Here is a 16,671-nt window from a genome sequence, read left to right on the forward strand (position 1 = left end):
TTTGAAAAGGAAGTAACAAGTGCACAATTTGAGAGGGAGGACCCACTTTCAATTTAATCCAAAATCAATATAACCCACTATTCATTACTAAATTTACTTTATAGATATTCGACCCTTTTTTAATTTGTAACATTAAAGCAGTGTATTCACAATCGGAACCGCCCCTTATTTGCTTAGGGCTGTCAATAAGCGGAGTATTATGTTTGCTTTAAAATCAACATGAGTCAGTCAGTCATGTCAGTTGCAATTGCAATGTAAGTTAAATAGAATTTGGCATTTTTGCATTTGTTGACTGGCAGTGTACAAATTAATTAGTGCTTATAAATGTATGTAGGTTAAAAAAGTGTAAAACAAACGTAGATTACTTTTCTGGATAGATAGTCTTATCAGTAAGTTCCATCAGCCTACCCTCCAAAGTGCGAGATACAGCGTGAAATTAAAAAAGAAAAAATGCATAAAAAAAAAAAAAAAAAATATGAAAATAAATAAAAATATTTCAAATGAAACAAGCAACATAGCAAATAGTCTAGCACAAAGACCGTAACAATTTCATTAATAACTTAACAATTAAAAATATATGAAAGAGCATTCCTGGGATAGTTAATTTAAACATTCCGGGAGAGTTCCAGAATTCTATATCAAATTTCATTATTACTTGAGTAGGTATGTGGTATGCTAAAAGGACCAGAAAAACTATACTGATAAATTTTATATATAATTTTCTCTGTAAGACACAGTTCCCGCGAGGTTCCGCCACGTGTTAAAACACTCTGTTCTCTCCGTCACTTCCGTTTCCCACTTCCCGCCTAATTCTGGATGTATTGCGTGTTAAGTAGCGGTACTCAACGCCACGTTTTGCCTCTTTACCAGAGCGAGGAAAATGAAAAATGAAATATTTCATTTGAGTAGGAATCGAACTTACAATCTATCACGTTTACAATGGCACATACTCTACACTATATATAAGCATAAAATCGCTTAAATAACTAAGTTTCTAAACTATTTAGTAGTTAAGTACGTATTCTCGATGAACGGAAACACAAGCGGTTTAGCTCCAGACCTGCATTCCCAACATTCAATGCTCTCACGTTTTAGATATAAAACTATGTAAGTTACGATGAGGTTTCACATGAATTTCTCTTATTTAATAGTTGGTAAAATTTTGTTTCTTGTAAAATTATTGATAATAAAGTTAGATAATATATTTTGTAAATTGTAAATTGTATTATAGATGCAATTGTGGCAGGTTCGATTCTCATTGGGAGTAAAGATTAATATTCATATGATAACCATATCACGGATTTTTGAAAGAGAAAAAGAGAGATATATATTTTTTTTTTTTTTTTTTATTTTTTTTTAACAGCTACATCCACGGGCGCATAGTTGCCCGTGCCTTTTTTTATTTTATGAAAGTTATTTTTATGTGGCGTACTTAATTTTGGGACAATTTAAACTGTACTTATATCTAGAGCTTATACTAGAGGGGTTGGATGAGACCCCTACCGACATCTTTTTTTTTATATAATTACTTTATACATGTAAAGAACACCTTCGCCTATTAGATTTGGCCTGGCTCATGCAGAACGCCTTCCTTAAGTTTTTGGATCAGTGCCTCTATCACCCTATCATCTCTTTGTGACATTGCCCCTTTTAGGTTCGCCTCCACCACCTCCGTAAATGAAGCGCCCACCGCTCGGCTGATGAAGTTGCCTATTGCGTCACCGCCATCGTCAGAGTAATAGACACAGGTGTTGGTGTGTCTCGTCACTGCGACGACTGCGTGAGAGACGCTCTCATGTACTCGGATCCGTGCGCGTCCGGTTCGGACGATGACGACGTCTGCGAAGGTCTGCCCCTGGGCCTCATGGATAGTCATGACTCGCGAACCTGCTCCAGCTCCATATCCCTGGTCTTTCAGCTGCCTCTTCTCCTCCTGCGTGTGGACCAGATATAGGGTGCCGTCATTACAGTGTGGTATTCGCGCGTCGGTGTATCCGAGAACCTTTAGGGAGTGGACAATGGGGCTTGCGGAGTAAATGCTGTTATATACTCCGGCGAGGGCATAGGCGACGTCCATTGGGCTCCGGTGTGTGCAAGGCAACTCGCATGTGATGTTGGTTGTCAAGCTAGGCCTGCAGTACCTTAGTTCGAATAAATTTTGTCTGTCGATGTAAGGCAGCTGATTGATATCTCCGATGAGTGTGACCTCGTTCGCTCCTGACAGTCTGGCCGCCATAACAATGGCCCCGAAGTGGTTCATGAGGGCTTCGTCCACCGTTAGCCGGTTTATAACTATTCCCTCATGAAAACCGTTGACTAAGATCGAGGCCATTGTTCGCACTCTCTTTGTCGCTTTCGTGCCAAGGCGGTGCGCCAGCTTCTCTCTTAGATCTTTCGCGGCCTCTACTGTGGTTGTCGCTACTACTTCCGTGTCCTCATCGAAATGCTTGATAATGTGAGTTGTCTTACCGCACCCCGGAGCCCCATTTACCCAGGAAAGTTTTGGTAGCTCCCAATTCACGAAGGCTGCGCCCGGCTCAGGATCGCTTGAAATGGCGTTTGCCATTCCGAGTATCCTATCGTCCAGCATCACTCTCGTGCATTCGGCCACTACTACCACTTGGTCGCTCTCTGATGTTAGGAATTTGGGGGGATCGTCTACTCTTGCACTTTCGACCAGGCCTATAAAGCCCTTGGTGCTGCTATAGGCCGCCATGTACTGTCCCGTCATGCTTCCGTGAATGACGCGGGAGCTGACGTTGTCATAGATGGCGGCTTTGGCTTCATCGAGCTCCACTTCCAGGAGTTTGAAGTTCCCTCTCTGGAAAGTCTGAAGGATCTTTTTACAGACATTGGTGTTTACCTCGCGGGTTGCCTTTAATGTGACTAAGAACTCGATGAACGCATTTATAGCATGCTCCTTTGGGCTTCTGGCCATTTTTAGGTCTGGTAGTGTTATGTTGCCCCTGCTGTGCTCTAGTACGCCTTCGCGGTGTCCTTTTTGTTCCCGTTGATTTCGGGTATCGAAAAAGGCTTTGACCTCTCTCTCTTGCGTGCTAGTTTGGCGCGCAGCCTTAGAGGCAGAGCATTTTGGGGTTTCTTTTTCCCTTGGAGCGACGACTCCCAGAATGGCCCTCGCCAAAGTCCTCGAGATGTTATGTTTGGGGGTGGGTGTGTTGGTCTTGCTTGTGGATGGCTCGGGGTACAGCTTCTCTTGCAGCCTCTCGGATCCGCTCTGCTTCGGCGTTTCGGTTGGAGCCTCTGTTGAGGGGGAAGGTAGATGTTTCTTTGCCTTTAGGAAGTCAAGGCATTCCCCCCTGTCTTCGTAGACGACTAGCTGGTGTTTGTGGGCGACCTTCAGGCATTCGTAGTAGTTTGCTATGCTGCCTCTATAAGGTTCTACCCTCATTGCGTCTACGCTTATGGTCTTAGGGGCTCCTTGCGGCGTGCATTCCCGAACTCTTCGGAGGATCGAGTCAAGTTGGGCAAAGGGAGGTTTCTCCCCACATTCAAGCAATGCGATCACTTTATTCTGTGACCGCAGTATTCGGCAGGGGGGTTCAGCCAGCCTTTGCCATGTCAGTGAGTCTATTTTTCCTGACCTCACCGATGTTTTACTCGTGCTTCCTTTGAGTAGGGCTGCTAGTCCTGGTGAAATTTGGACTCTATCCGGCGGCTCCGAGCGACTGAAAGCTATTCCCACCCTTTCTGATTCCTCGGCCATGAACAAGGCTACGCTTCTGACCCTTATTCCGGGTTGTCCGTCCGCTGCCTTCTCATTTAGCATTGCCGTCACGTTGGTTGTGGTCAGTGTTGGTGGATTGTGCTGTGGCGGTTTTCCTTGTGTGGTTAGTTTTCTCCACTTCTTAGGCAGGTCTCCTGTGGTCTTTTTGAGGGAAGCCAGTAGTGTATTTATTGTTGGTGTTGTTGGTATTGTTGGTGTGGGAGAAGCAGGTGTCGAGTGTGTTTGTTGGATTGGTACGGGGATTGGAAGTGGTGCGGAAGTTGGTATCTGGGGAGCTTGTGGAAGCGGTGCAGGTGTTGTTGGTGGTGTGGGTACTGGTGTTTGGGAATTTTGTATGAGTGGTGCAGGGGTTTGTGATGGTGTAGGTGCTGGTGTTTGGGATGTTTGCGAGGGTGGCGCGAGTATTGGCGCGGAGGGGGGAGCCACTAGCGAGCTGTTGCGTTTCGCGGCTATTATGATGGCTTTACGTGCGAAGGTGAGGAAAGGTGTCCTGGTGGCTTCTGATTCTAAGATGGTGTGGAGTGATTGCTGGTCTAGGTTTTTGTTGATGGTGACCTCCAGCATCGCTCGATCTGAGCCGTATCTTGGGCAGTCCAGGATTACGTGCGTGACCGTTTCCTCACATTGCGGATCGCAGAGACAAGATGGGCTGTCTTTTAAGTGGAATCTGTGCAAGTAGGCGGCGAAACCTCCGTGGCCGGTCAGTAGCTGGGTGTCTGTTGATGTTATTTTTGTTTTCCTTACCAGAGTATATGCCTTTTTGACGTCTGGTAAGAACAGCTTTGTGACTGATCCTGTTTGGGAGGCCTCATATCTCGCTTGCCATGTCTTGACAGTTTCCTCGCGTATCCGCTTTCGGACGTATGATACTGGCACTTTGTCATAGTCCGGTGCCGTCTTCTTTTTTATTGCCGCCCTTTTCGCCAGCTCGTCTGCCCTTTCGTTGCCGGGTGTTCCAACGTGGGCCCTCAACCAGAAGAACCGCACTGTCCTGCCCTCGTTCTGGATGTCATGTATGCAGCTCTTCATATGTAGGCCGAGAGGGTGAGTCGTCGATGGGGATCTTAGTAGATCCAAGGATGATCTCGAGTCGCTTAAGATGTTGGTAGCGCTCGTTTTCGACTTTTTAACCATCTCTATTGCCCTGAAGAGTGCATACATTTCCGACTGGAAGACAGTGTTGTGCGGCTCCAGGCGAAATGTGGAGAACTTCCTCTCCCTACCCTGGTCCCACAAGGTTAGGGCTGCTCCTACTTTACCCTCGATTTTGCTGCCGTCGGTGAAGATTAGGGGACCGGCTATTTGGTGTTTATCGAGGGTCTCCTGGTCGAGGCTCTCCAGGCGCATGTACTCGGTTGTTTTGAGTTGTGATGGGTGTGGATTTTGTAATGGTCCCACCCTGCGCTCTATTTCGCGTCCTGGTGGTAGGAGGTCCACGCAGTACCCCTTTTTGATCTTGTACAGATTGGCGGCTTCCTGGATTCGAAGGTCAAGGGGGATTAAGCCTGAGAGGACCAGTGCCGATGTCAGAGACACCGTCCTGTACGCCTTGCATATTTTTTGGGCAAATCCTCTTTGCAGCGAGTCTAGTTGTTTCCTTATCATCAGCTTCTCGGCTGCCGAAGACCACGCGCTTGCTGCATAGAGGACGATTGGCTCTATCACCGCCACGTATATGGTTCTCACTATCTCGCCATTAAGACCCCACGTTACCCTCGCCGCGCACGCTAGTCGTTTGTAAATGTCTGCAGCTTTCTTGCATATTGCAGATGCGTGCGCGTTGAAAGTCAGCTTGGAGTCTATTACGAGTCCTAGGAGTTTTATTTCCGAGACCATACTGAGTCGGGTGCCGGACATGTAGACTTCGGGGGCTTCAAACTTGTGCTTCTTGGTAATTACCATCGCGTGGGTCTTATGCGCGGCGAAGCTCAGTTTATTTAGCCTTCCCCAGTCCTGCACTTCGGCTAGGGTGGTCTCGGCTTGGGCTTGTAACTCACTAGTACTATGGCTAGAGAAAGCGAGGACCACATCGTCAGCAAAGGCCTGACAGTATATCCCTCTGGACGCCATTTTGTGCAGGAGCGAGTCCAGGATGAGATTCCAGAAGGTTGGTCCGCCGATGGATCCTTGGACACAACCCTTCGTGGTACCCTTTTCGCTGGTTGCTCTGGCGTAGTTGATGATGACTCTTCGATCTTCCAGGTACGAGGCCACCAAGGAGTAGAGGTTTTTTGGGCATCGTTTCCGCACCAATTGGCTCTTAAGTGACGGCCACCAAGCATTGTCGAATGCGCCCTCTATGTCCAGGGATACAAGGAGTATTGTCTTTTTCTTCTGTTTAGTTTCTGTTTTTATGTGTTGTATTAGGTCATAGAGTGCGTCCTCGGTTCCCCTTTGCGGCGTGAACCCATATTGGCTGGGATGAAGCGTTGGTAAAAGGTGCCACTGCAGTCTTCCCACTAAAAGCTTCTCGACCGTCTTCCCGAGGATCGGTAGTAGCCCTATGGGACGGTACGACTTTGGGTTGGTGTAGTCGTCCTTTGCTGGTTTAGACACTTGTTAGCTATCGCCAAGAATACCTCTCTGTCGCAGTTGATCGCCATGCTGCATATGTCGGAGGTCAGCCCGTCCGGTCCCGGCGCTTTCTTTGGGTTCTGGCTCGAGAGAACCATCTCCAATTCCGCGTCCGTGAAGGGGGGGTCGTCCTCCGACAGATCTTCAATCTCCGCGGGAGTTCTTCCTTCAGTGGCCTCTCTGACTTGCTTGTGCAGTTCAGTTTCGCCATCTACTTGGTCGTCAGGGTAGAACGTCTTTGCCAGGAGCTCCGCCGACTGATCTGGTGACAGTGTTTCGCCAGCTGTGTTTCTTAGCAACATATCGTCTTGTCTTTTGGACGTCTTCCTTATAACCCTGTAGATGCCGTCCCAAACGCTCTCACGGTCTTGAGAAGTACAGAACTCCTTCCAGCTCTGGGTGGCTGCCTCTCTTGCTTTCTGATGGTATGTGTCCCTTGCCTGCATGTACTCTTCGACAGTGAACTCTCTTCGTCGGGGCGCAGCGTTTCGGATTCGGCGTTTCTTCTTAAGCACGTCAGACTGTAATTTGTCTAGGGTGGTTGACCACCATGGCGGCCTTGGATCGCCTTTCCGCTCTCTAACTTTGGGTATTGTTCCTTTGCATGAGCTGTGGACTATGGATGTGTAGTTCGATAACATCTTCTCCAGTTCCTCCGGGCTCGAGACTCTGTGTACGTTGTCTTTGGCTATGTTGTGTTCGGCTAGTGCGGCCCTGAAGGCAGTTACGAAGTCCGACCACTTTGCTTTCTTGGTATTGTACCTGCGTGTGGTGATGGGCTTCAGGGGTTCCAGTGCCCTTTCCAAGCGCAGCGCAAACGTTATTGCGTTGTGGTCGGATGTTACCAGACTTCGGTCCACTCTCCAGTTCTCCGCTCTGCCGAGCAGGGTGTGACTTATTAAGGTCACATCCACACAGCTCTCGTAACACCTCCCTCCTCTGTACGTTTCGAGATATATATTATTTAAGAGATATATATTTCGCCCATTAGGACTCTTCGTTCCCAATTTTCCGCAGAATTCTTGAGACATTGCGTATTGAATGGCAGAACTGAACGCCGCGCTTCATCTCGCTACCAGAGCGAGAAATTAATATGTTAAATATTTTATTCTCCCCAGTGGGAATCGAACCGACGACGGCTTCTCTTAGATCGTTAATCGTTATAAAATCGTTCTAGACATCTATTTAAACAAAATGTCAAAGTTGATGTTGAAAAATGTTGGTTTAAGGTAAACCACGAGGAGAGCCACGAACCTTTGCCGTTTACATTTGATTATATCTAATGTTATTTGAAACAGCCTTATCTTTTCCTAATGTATGTAAAAGTTTTATATCTTCTTGTTTTTTTTAGACATTTTTCTTATAATTTAGACAAATTATATATTTTTAGCTTCACGCTGTATCCCGCACAGTGCAGTGGCAACATTTTTATTACCCCGCTCTTTTAAGACAAAGCGCAGCGCTAAGTTCCGCCTCTCTAAATGCAATGCCTCGAATTCAAGTGAAAAGTGAAGTAGTGCCATAGCACTTCTTATGAAATCTATATTGTTAGAAATAATCAAATAATGACCATAAAGGTTATATAAGAACGACTCTTATTACTGGCTGGCACTTTTATGGGCTGTCAACGACGACCGAAAGAAAAGGATCGCTAGCGTCACTCTGCCCGATGGATTCTTTAGAACCAGATATTGTTATTAGACTGCTAGATAATTCTCTTTGGTTGTTTAATAATTATTTGAAGCCTTGTTTTAATTCATTACCTTTTCCACCTTATTTAATATTTCAATAGTTTCTAACAATATATATAAAATCGAAAGGTCACTCACTCATCACGAAATCTTAGAAACTACATGTGCTAGGAATCTAAAATTTTGCATAGGTGTTCTTTATAGGACATAGGTGCTCGCTAAGACGGGTATTTACAATATTCGACTTCTAAGGGGTTGTTTTTGGGGTCGAAAGTTTGTATGAAACTTCGTTACTATAAATGCTAGGAGTCTCAAATTTTGCATGGACGTCACTTATAGGACGTAGGTACTCATGGAGACAGAAATTAATAATAACGTAGCGAAGCCGCGGGCGGGCCGCTAGCTCTTTATATTTATCAGTCTCCATGAAGAAACCGTATGATTAAAAAAAATTAAATGCAATTTCATTTACTAGAAACGAGCGCACCCTTTCAGAAATCTCATTTAACAGTGATATTGAAATTTTATACGTAAAATGGCCTTGTCTCCGAGTGGAAATCAATCTACTTACGATTCAGCCTTACGTAGGGTTTCGATCTTATGCCAATAAGACTTAAATGAATATTGACTTGGTTTCATTTAAACATTTTTATCCTATTGTGCAACGGAAAGTGAGGTAATGTGTTTATCATGTTTATTCCTATATGTCGATTTGTTAAGCTTGCGGAAATAATAAAAATACACTACCAGCGACCACCAGACGCTATATCAGTAGAAAATAAATATCTAGCAAATATTCATTTTAGAGTTATTTCATTAAAATTATATAATTAAAAGTACATCATTGTTATTCTTTGTTATCTTCTTCTTAAATTTCTCAAGTACTTGAAGAAATAATTGAAAAGTGTTACAAAGGACTTGGAAATTTCTTAAGTTTTAAAACAAACAAGTGAGTTAGCACAGCGAATTTGCAGTGAGCCATTTTATATCTTGAAATTAACTTTTCAATTTTGTTATGTAAAATGGTGATAATGAAATATAAAAGTGAAAATATTGTTTTGTGTTGATGTTGTTAATTTTCCTTTATTACGATTCCGCCACTAAACACGAAATGTAAAGAAAAGAGTGCCTTCACACAAGTTTCTCTGCGTATATGCGGGATACAGGGTGAAGGTAAAAAAAAGATTAATTATTACAAGTAATCATCATCGAAGCGTCATGGCGTGTGATCGTAACCGCTATGATTGTCGGTTTGATCCTCACTAGGGGAATGATTATATTATCAATTATTTTAATTGTCTGCAGAATTCTGCGGAAAATGGAGGACGGACTGTTTTAACTCTTCTCTAGGTTCCCTCTGCCTACTCTGCTGTGCTCGATACAGCCTGAAGCTAAAAATGAAAAAAAAGCAAAAAAATTTAATTATTATATTATCTATATAAGTTGAAGATTTTACACTGTTAACATTTTCACGACCCTCTCGTTATTCATACTAGGTATAATATCCAATTAGATTAAATAAAAATAAAATAAAGTGCTAAATACTATGCGTAGTCACGCGCTCGAGTGGCGGGAGGTGCGCTCGAGTTAACTGATGAGACGACTTCATTTAAAATTCTTTAAACCTTTTATTTCATTTTGTTAATGTAATGCTGAAAAAAATTTGTAAGGTGTGTTTTTTCTTATAGCTGTGTAATGTTTACTATACATATACTCTTATAATGAGGCAAGGCATAGCTAGCCATTTTTATCTTTCTTAACTAAAAATCTATTATTTTTTCTATTGAAATACAATACAAGTGATATAAATCAACCAGTCAATTTTCAAAATAGACCGAAAACAAAAACTAGCCTAGATTCTAGTCCAATTTAGTCCGAAATAGTAGAAAATTCAAAGTAATGGGATCGTCAATCATTGCTTTCGTTGCACTATACGGTCAGCATTTCTATCTCATATGGGCTTCTATCTCTGCTGGACGATATATCTCGTCCTCCTGGCCGCATACTTTGCATTTTTAATTTTCAATTTTGAATTCTTATTGAGATTGACAATATTTTTGATAAGTATTCTGTCTATGATTTTAAGAATTGAAAATTTTGTTTTAGTTTGCATTTTTCGGAATTTTCCGTTAATTTTAAATGTTGTTCCTATTTGTGTGTGGATGCGTTTTTGCTTATTTCATATATATTAAGGGGTGTATACAGGCCAGTCATGGGTATAAGGTTGTAAGTTTGATTTCCGGTCTGGTTGATAAAACGCAGTGTTGAGTTCCACAATTCAACAGGAATTGCCTTAACACTATTTCCTTCTGCCTACTCTACTATATGTTACATATATATTTTATTATTAAACTAGCGACCCCCTTGCGGCTTCGCCCGCTTTTACTACTGGATTATTCATATAATGTATGTTTGCAAAGCACTTAAGATAATGTGAAAATTAATTAAACTCTAATGCAACCCGCATTTTCGTAGTTTCAATAAGGATTTTTCAATTGTTTTACACAGCAAGGATTTTTTAGTAGGTACCGTAATTTTAAATCTGTGCTACTAATCTTTTCAAGTACTTATTAAAATATTTTTAAATGACTATTTTTAGATAGTTAAATGTCTATTTTTAAACGGAAGAAATTATAAACAAAAGCCTACCTACTAATAACTACTACAAAAAATATGAAACCAAATAAATCGCGCTGAAATAATACATTCAACTCCAATTATCCAATACGTGCAAACGCATCTAAATCTTCGTTGCTATGTCTCTATAGCGGGCGGGTTTTTTTTCGAGCTTGTGGTTAATGCTGAAGAGGGTATTCTGTCCCTGATGAAAAGCAAGCACTATGTGGCTGCCTGTGAGGAAAATTAAATAGAATTCATTGGCCGGGAATCGAACCCAGGCCCGCGTGGCAGGCGAGCATTCTACCACTGAACCACCGATGACTGCTCATGACGCGCTTGTATAAGCAAAACGTCGCAAAATTGTAACAACTTCTAAAGTACTTATTAAAATGAAAAAACAGTAAAAGACAGTTTTGATCTACATTAAATGGCCAACGTAACTAATATACTTATTTATATGCTGAGAGTAAGGGATAAGTAAAACTTGAGTCGGCACTGCTGATGTATCAACGGCGGGATGTATCAACAATTAAATGCGTTTTTCTCTAATACTATTCGCAATTTCGAAATAGTTTAAAAAGCAAATTTTATCTTCGTTTAACGTAGAAAATTAATAAAGTATTTTAAAGGATAAGGATTAATACCATTATGGAAAAATATCCCTCACAATAAAAAATATATTGAAATTACTATTTTTAGACAGAAATATGATCACTACACGTTATTCTTAAAAGATAAAAATATGCTCTCGCGGACTTTTCTGTAGATCTTATTAAGAGGAACAATACTCCAGTACATTATTTTCATGTAGTACTTCCCATTAAAGCAGCGCATGCGCGAAAGTGTCTCAACGGGTAGGACTTTAGACACATTTATCGTATTTATGTTAATTTACATAAGAATGTACAAATAATAAACTATATATAAACCTTCCTTGAAAAATACTCGACCTAATGGTGAAAACTGCATAAAAATCCGTTGTGTGGTTTAGAAGAAGAAGAGTTAGAAAGTTCAGACAGACACGAAAAGCGACTTTGTTTTATAAGATATAGGATATAGTTTCTTATTTTTACAGTTGCATATTCTTTAGAAGCAATATATCAATAAAGAAATTATTCGATATGGAAATTTAACATGGAGATTGCAAGCTCTAAAGTTTTAAAATTAAACAGACCAATGGACGCGGGGCTTCTTGCGCCTTAATGCATATTGAAACACAGAAATAATAACATTCTTAATTTTAGTAGTTTCAGAATAACCTTTCATAACTTTTCTTCGGAAAAATATTCTGTTTTTCTATTTTTAGAATTTTAAGAGATTAAGTGGTCGACAGCGGAACCATCGCGAAATTTCGTCTAATATAATCGAAAAAAATGATTTATTTTTATTTTTAAAAAAAATATTTTAAATTAATAAAAGATTTGTTTTCCCCTAATATGTAAGAAGTATCTACAAATATCTTAAATACGCATAGCCATAGATCGTTAAACACAAAGGCAGGTATTACAATCTCTTCAAGCCACCTTTGATATCTGAATTGTGGAGTTGGAAAGCAAAAATATAATTAAAATTAACAAATAAAAAGTTATTTTTGATAAAAAGATTAAACTTTTCAAATACTTTAATTGTAAGATTTTCAACACAAGCGTGCGGCGGAAAACACGATGTTTGTGGCGGAAAACATCGATTCCGCATTAGGAGGATGAAACATTTAAAATTTTCACAAAAAAATAAAGAACATTCATTTTCAATCTAAATTACCAAAGAATATCAGCCCTACAGATAAATCAAAAATATTGATTCTCATCCAATACTAGCCACCATCAAAGGCGTCAAAGTGTCATTACAAGCTGGAACAAAATGTATACAAATCTGTATCTTTCAGTCCTCTTATTTAAAACCAGTATAGACGATGAGCCTCAACGACCTGCACACAATAGCACGGTGTCGGTCTTAATGAATAGCCAAGCGGTAGCTCCTTCATTTAGAGTTAGACTTCGTCAGGGAGATGTGGGAAGATAATAGTTGAAAGGAAACTAGATTTTTTCATGTTTTTTGTAATTTTTTTTCATGTTTTTTGTAATTTTTCATCTTTTTTATGTTCTCACTGTATCTGAAAATAAAAAAATGTACAAAAAAACACGGAGAAATCTAGTATATAGCTCGTAGGTAGAGGGATTGAAGAGTCTCGATAAAGTCACCTTTCAAACAAACTAAATTAAAATCGGTTCCTTCGTTCAGGTCTCAGAAGCTACGATTCGACAGACACGTACATACGTGAAATTTTAAAGTTGTAACGTCACTAATAAATATACTTTTTTAAATATGAATTATTTATAAAAAAAATAAAAAATATAAGCAAAAAAGTACCCCATCCATTTTAGAAAATATATTTTATACCATATTAATTTTAATATTTTATTTTTCATTTTTTTTTATTCTTATTTACAAGAACACTAGTGAAACACCAAATCTCTAGAGTAGCATACCATAGCTAATCGTCATCATCTGAAGTGTAGTTTTGTTCCAGAGCCTCATACACGGAGCCACTATGGAAGGCAGCATGCGGGGTGGTCGGCGGATACCCACACCTATGCCGCCGCCTAAGGAACTACCGAATAGGTGAGTTTATACTTGAAAAATTATACATTTTTTCTATATAAATTGTAGCTTATATGGTATTGGTATGCATTTTAAGCTATATTACTATAAAGTTTACAAAGTAAAATAATTTGACGTAAATATTTAATTTCCTCAACTGGGAGTCGAACCCATAGCCTGTCGCGAGAGTCACAAGCGTGTGCACCCAGCTTGTGGTACAAGCAGAGGGAAACTTAGATACTCCGTTCCTCGCATTCCGCTCGAAGACAAGACATAACATATTAAGAGGCGAAACTCAATGCCACACATTATCTTAACAGAGCGGGGAAATAAAAACATAATTGCTTTAGTCGTTCTACAAATAACTTAACTATTATTCGTTAACTATTACAGGTTCAAATTCCGAAAAGTATTTTTATAAAAAAAAAAACACAAAACTTCAATAAGGAAAAATGCTTTTCACTAAGTAGACTATTTCCATACCTATTAATATAAGGAACAAGGCCACCGTAATCCATAGCCCGTAAAAACTAGTGAAATTTTACATCACCGATAATCTGTTTAAACTATCAAAGTGTTGGCTAAAATATACGGGCGGCTAAAATAGTCTGTATAATAAATATATAATGAAAGCTCTAATGTACACTGCAATTGACAGTATCTATATTTATTAACTTGCGGCCTGATGGCGGCTTCGCCCGCTTGAATTTTATAATTATTTATGTAATATTATTTTAGTGTATAGATAAATATGTTTAGTTATTTCAATAAAGTCTGTACAGTTTAAAATATAAAGTAAATTTATTTTAATTTAAACCTTTTGGGATCTTATTTGTTCTGGCTCGATTTTATTAAAAAAAAATCTATTATATCTTTATTATACCTACTCAAGCAATGTTCCGAAAATTCGACAGTGTCTTAACACTATGCTTCACAGAAAAAACGAAAGTGAAGTTACAAAAAAAGATATTTTTAGTTCATCCAGAATCCAAAAAGAAACGTGACGAATGTCTATTATACCACACGTGTTAAAATCGGGGCTAAGTTTTTATACATCACAGTATATTAAATTACATATATCACTTACTTAACGCACCACTTATTTCACAATAAATCATTGTTTTACATAGTTATGATATTTTTATTTTTAGACCATTGGAAACGCATTTGACAATTGGAAATAATATAATTGTGAGTTTGTTCCCCTTTCAAGGGATATGACATTGCGGCGGCGGCGTTGAGTTCCACCACTTATCTCGCAATATTATTATGGTGGAATGTGGAGAACGGAGTGTCTTGAACTTTATGTTTTCTGTGCCTATCTTGTTAAGGAGTGAATTTGCTTTTTTACCCCACTGCGCCGCCACAAAGAGGGTTGTTTGAGAATGTATGTATTTGTATATGAAATTTAATTTTAACTCGGGTTTTTTGTTGTATATAATTCAATCGCATTAATTATACATTTAAAACATGCAAAAACTTCATTATTACAAGTTTAACAATCACACATTAAAGACAAATTACTTACTTGCATAGACCAAACAAAAAATATAGAAAAGACAACTCTCGTACGTTCATCTTTTAGTATCTTCAATACTCGTAAAAACTTTGCTGATAGACTTCCCATTCTAAGTTCGAGATTGCTTCACCAGTCCTTACATTTGAATCGCTATAAAAGCTCGAATCTTTATGTAAATTTGAACACTCGAAGTTTTGTATAGGGAATCAACTCTGATATAAACTGTCAAAGCGATGAGAATAATGGCACCTGAGTATATACTTCTTATTGTATCAGCGTGATACCTATCCCTCACATAGCAGGATGAGCATAGAGAACCTGGGAACCTAGTGTTAAGGCACTCCTTTCCCAAAAAGATTCTTCCGTTCTCTACTTTCGAATGAATTCTAGAAGCATTGCGTGTTGAGTTCTTAAACTTAACGCCGCGTATTGCCTCGTTACTAGAGAATAAAAATATTAAATATTTAATTTTCCTGAGTAGGAATCGAACCCTCAACCTGTCGCTTTTGCCCTTGTGTTACGAGTGACCTCAATATATATTTTGTTACTAGAATTGTCATTGATGATGTGAGGTAATTAGCTTTCTGAAATTTGACTGTATAGAATCTGCGAATATTGGATTTCTATTTTGCTTACAAATTATGTGGTTTATACTAAACTATGATTTTTTATTCACAATTTAGGTGTAATAGTTAAAGTATTTGATTATTTGCACAGTGGTTGTGGTTTCAATCCGCGTTTGGAGAATGTTTATATCTATACATATAATAAAAAATATTTAACTAATCTATGTCTGTATACGAAAGGTCTATATGAGAGTATCTATTATCGGGGAGATTTGCAAAGTAATGAAACCAAAATAACGATTTGTTAAACTTTTGTCTGTTTTTCTTTACGTTTATGTATGCTTATCTCATAAACGGCTTGGCCTAAACTTCAGATGACATTTAGTGTTTGTTTTTTTACAATTGGTTCATAGATTGAAAAGTTATTTCAGTTTATTTTCCCATGCAGATGAAGTCGTAAATTATATATTTCTACCCTGAGTTTAGTACGACAATCTGCCTACCTATATGCGACAAATTTATAAACCAAAAAATCACATAGATTTCTATTAAAATTAGAATTTCACTAATGAAAAGGGTTACAAACAAAATATTCATCCAAACGTCACTAATTCCACTATAACCACTCCATAATTAAAAGCTAAAACTAATCATTATATGAAAATAACGAATTTGAATTTCCCACTACCTCCCGTGGGAGGCTCCATTGAATAATATCGAATGCAGGTATCGTATTTGTGTCATAATACCCTCTCAATAGCGTCATCCGAACAAAAGGTATGTATGAAGTGTATTCATATCGCGTCATCGAAATGCTTCGTATGTACACATTATAGACGATTACAGGGTGTTGAGTTTGTTTGGCGCGGGTTTTTTTTAATTAATATCATCCTGTATATGGGATGTGTCGTCAAATTGAATAGTAAGTTATGGTTGCGTGAAATTTATTGCATGTAGATTTTTTTTATAAAAAAGTAGCTTTACGGATAGCAGGATACGAAGGGAATATAGTGTTAAAACACTCCTTTCCCCACTTTTTGCCTATTTTTCGAGTTATGCGTGTTGATCGGATGAAAAAGTAAATAAATTATATATAATCATTTCTTCAAATGGGGATAGAACCGACAACCGTTGCGTCAGCCAGATGCTGTTCTACTGCTCCACTACGGATTTGGATTATTTTTTATCTCTGTTGATTTACCATTTTTTGTAGAGCTGATAGAACATAGTGGTAAATCACTCTGATTTTTAAGTTTTGTCCATCTAACGCCGTACGTCAGGAAAATAGAAAACATATAAACACTTCCAAGAGACCATTGCTCTTGTCGCAGAGTTGAAATTGTTGAAGATGAAGCA

The 16,671-nt window shown here is 39.2% G+C and overlaps 2 protein-coding genes across 3 annotated transcripts in view; one reads left to right on the forward strand and one right to left on the reverse strand.

Moving 5' to 3' along the window:
• The window catches only part of LOC146529000 (kinesin-like protein CG14535), a 311,360-nt gene that overhangs the window by 59,241 nt on the left and 235,448 nt on the right, over positions 1–16,671 (forward strand). For both annotated transcript variants that reach the window (XM_085203831.1, XM_085203832.1), the window contains exon 2: positions 13,160–13,251. In XM_085203831.1, the coding sequence (XP_085059957.1) occupies positions 13,181–13,251 (71 nt within the window). In that variant the 5' untranslated portion in view covers positions 13,160–13,180. The remainder of the gene's footprint in view (positions 1–13,159; positions 13,252–16,671) is intronic.
• LOC146529002 (uncharacterized) lies at positions 1,327–8,649 on the reverse strand. The gene is given in 3 exon segments (XM_085202949.1): positions 1,327–6,297; positions 6,300–7,258; positions 8,582–8,649. Coding segments are annotated over 3 exon segments (5,766 nt in total). The 3' UTR covers positions 1,327–1,558.

The sequence above is a fragment of the Heliconius melpomene genome, chromosome 19 (assembly GCF_056956725.1).
Source record: "Heliconius melpomene rosina isolate 202511_hmr_F chromosome 19, ASM5695672v1, whole genome shotgun sequence".
NCBI classification, from domain to species: domain Eukaryota; kingdom Metazoa; phylum Arthropoda; class Insecta; order Lepidoptera; family Nymphalidae; genus Heliconius; species Heliconius melpomene.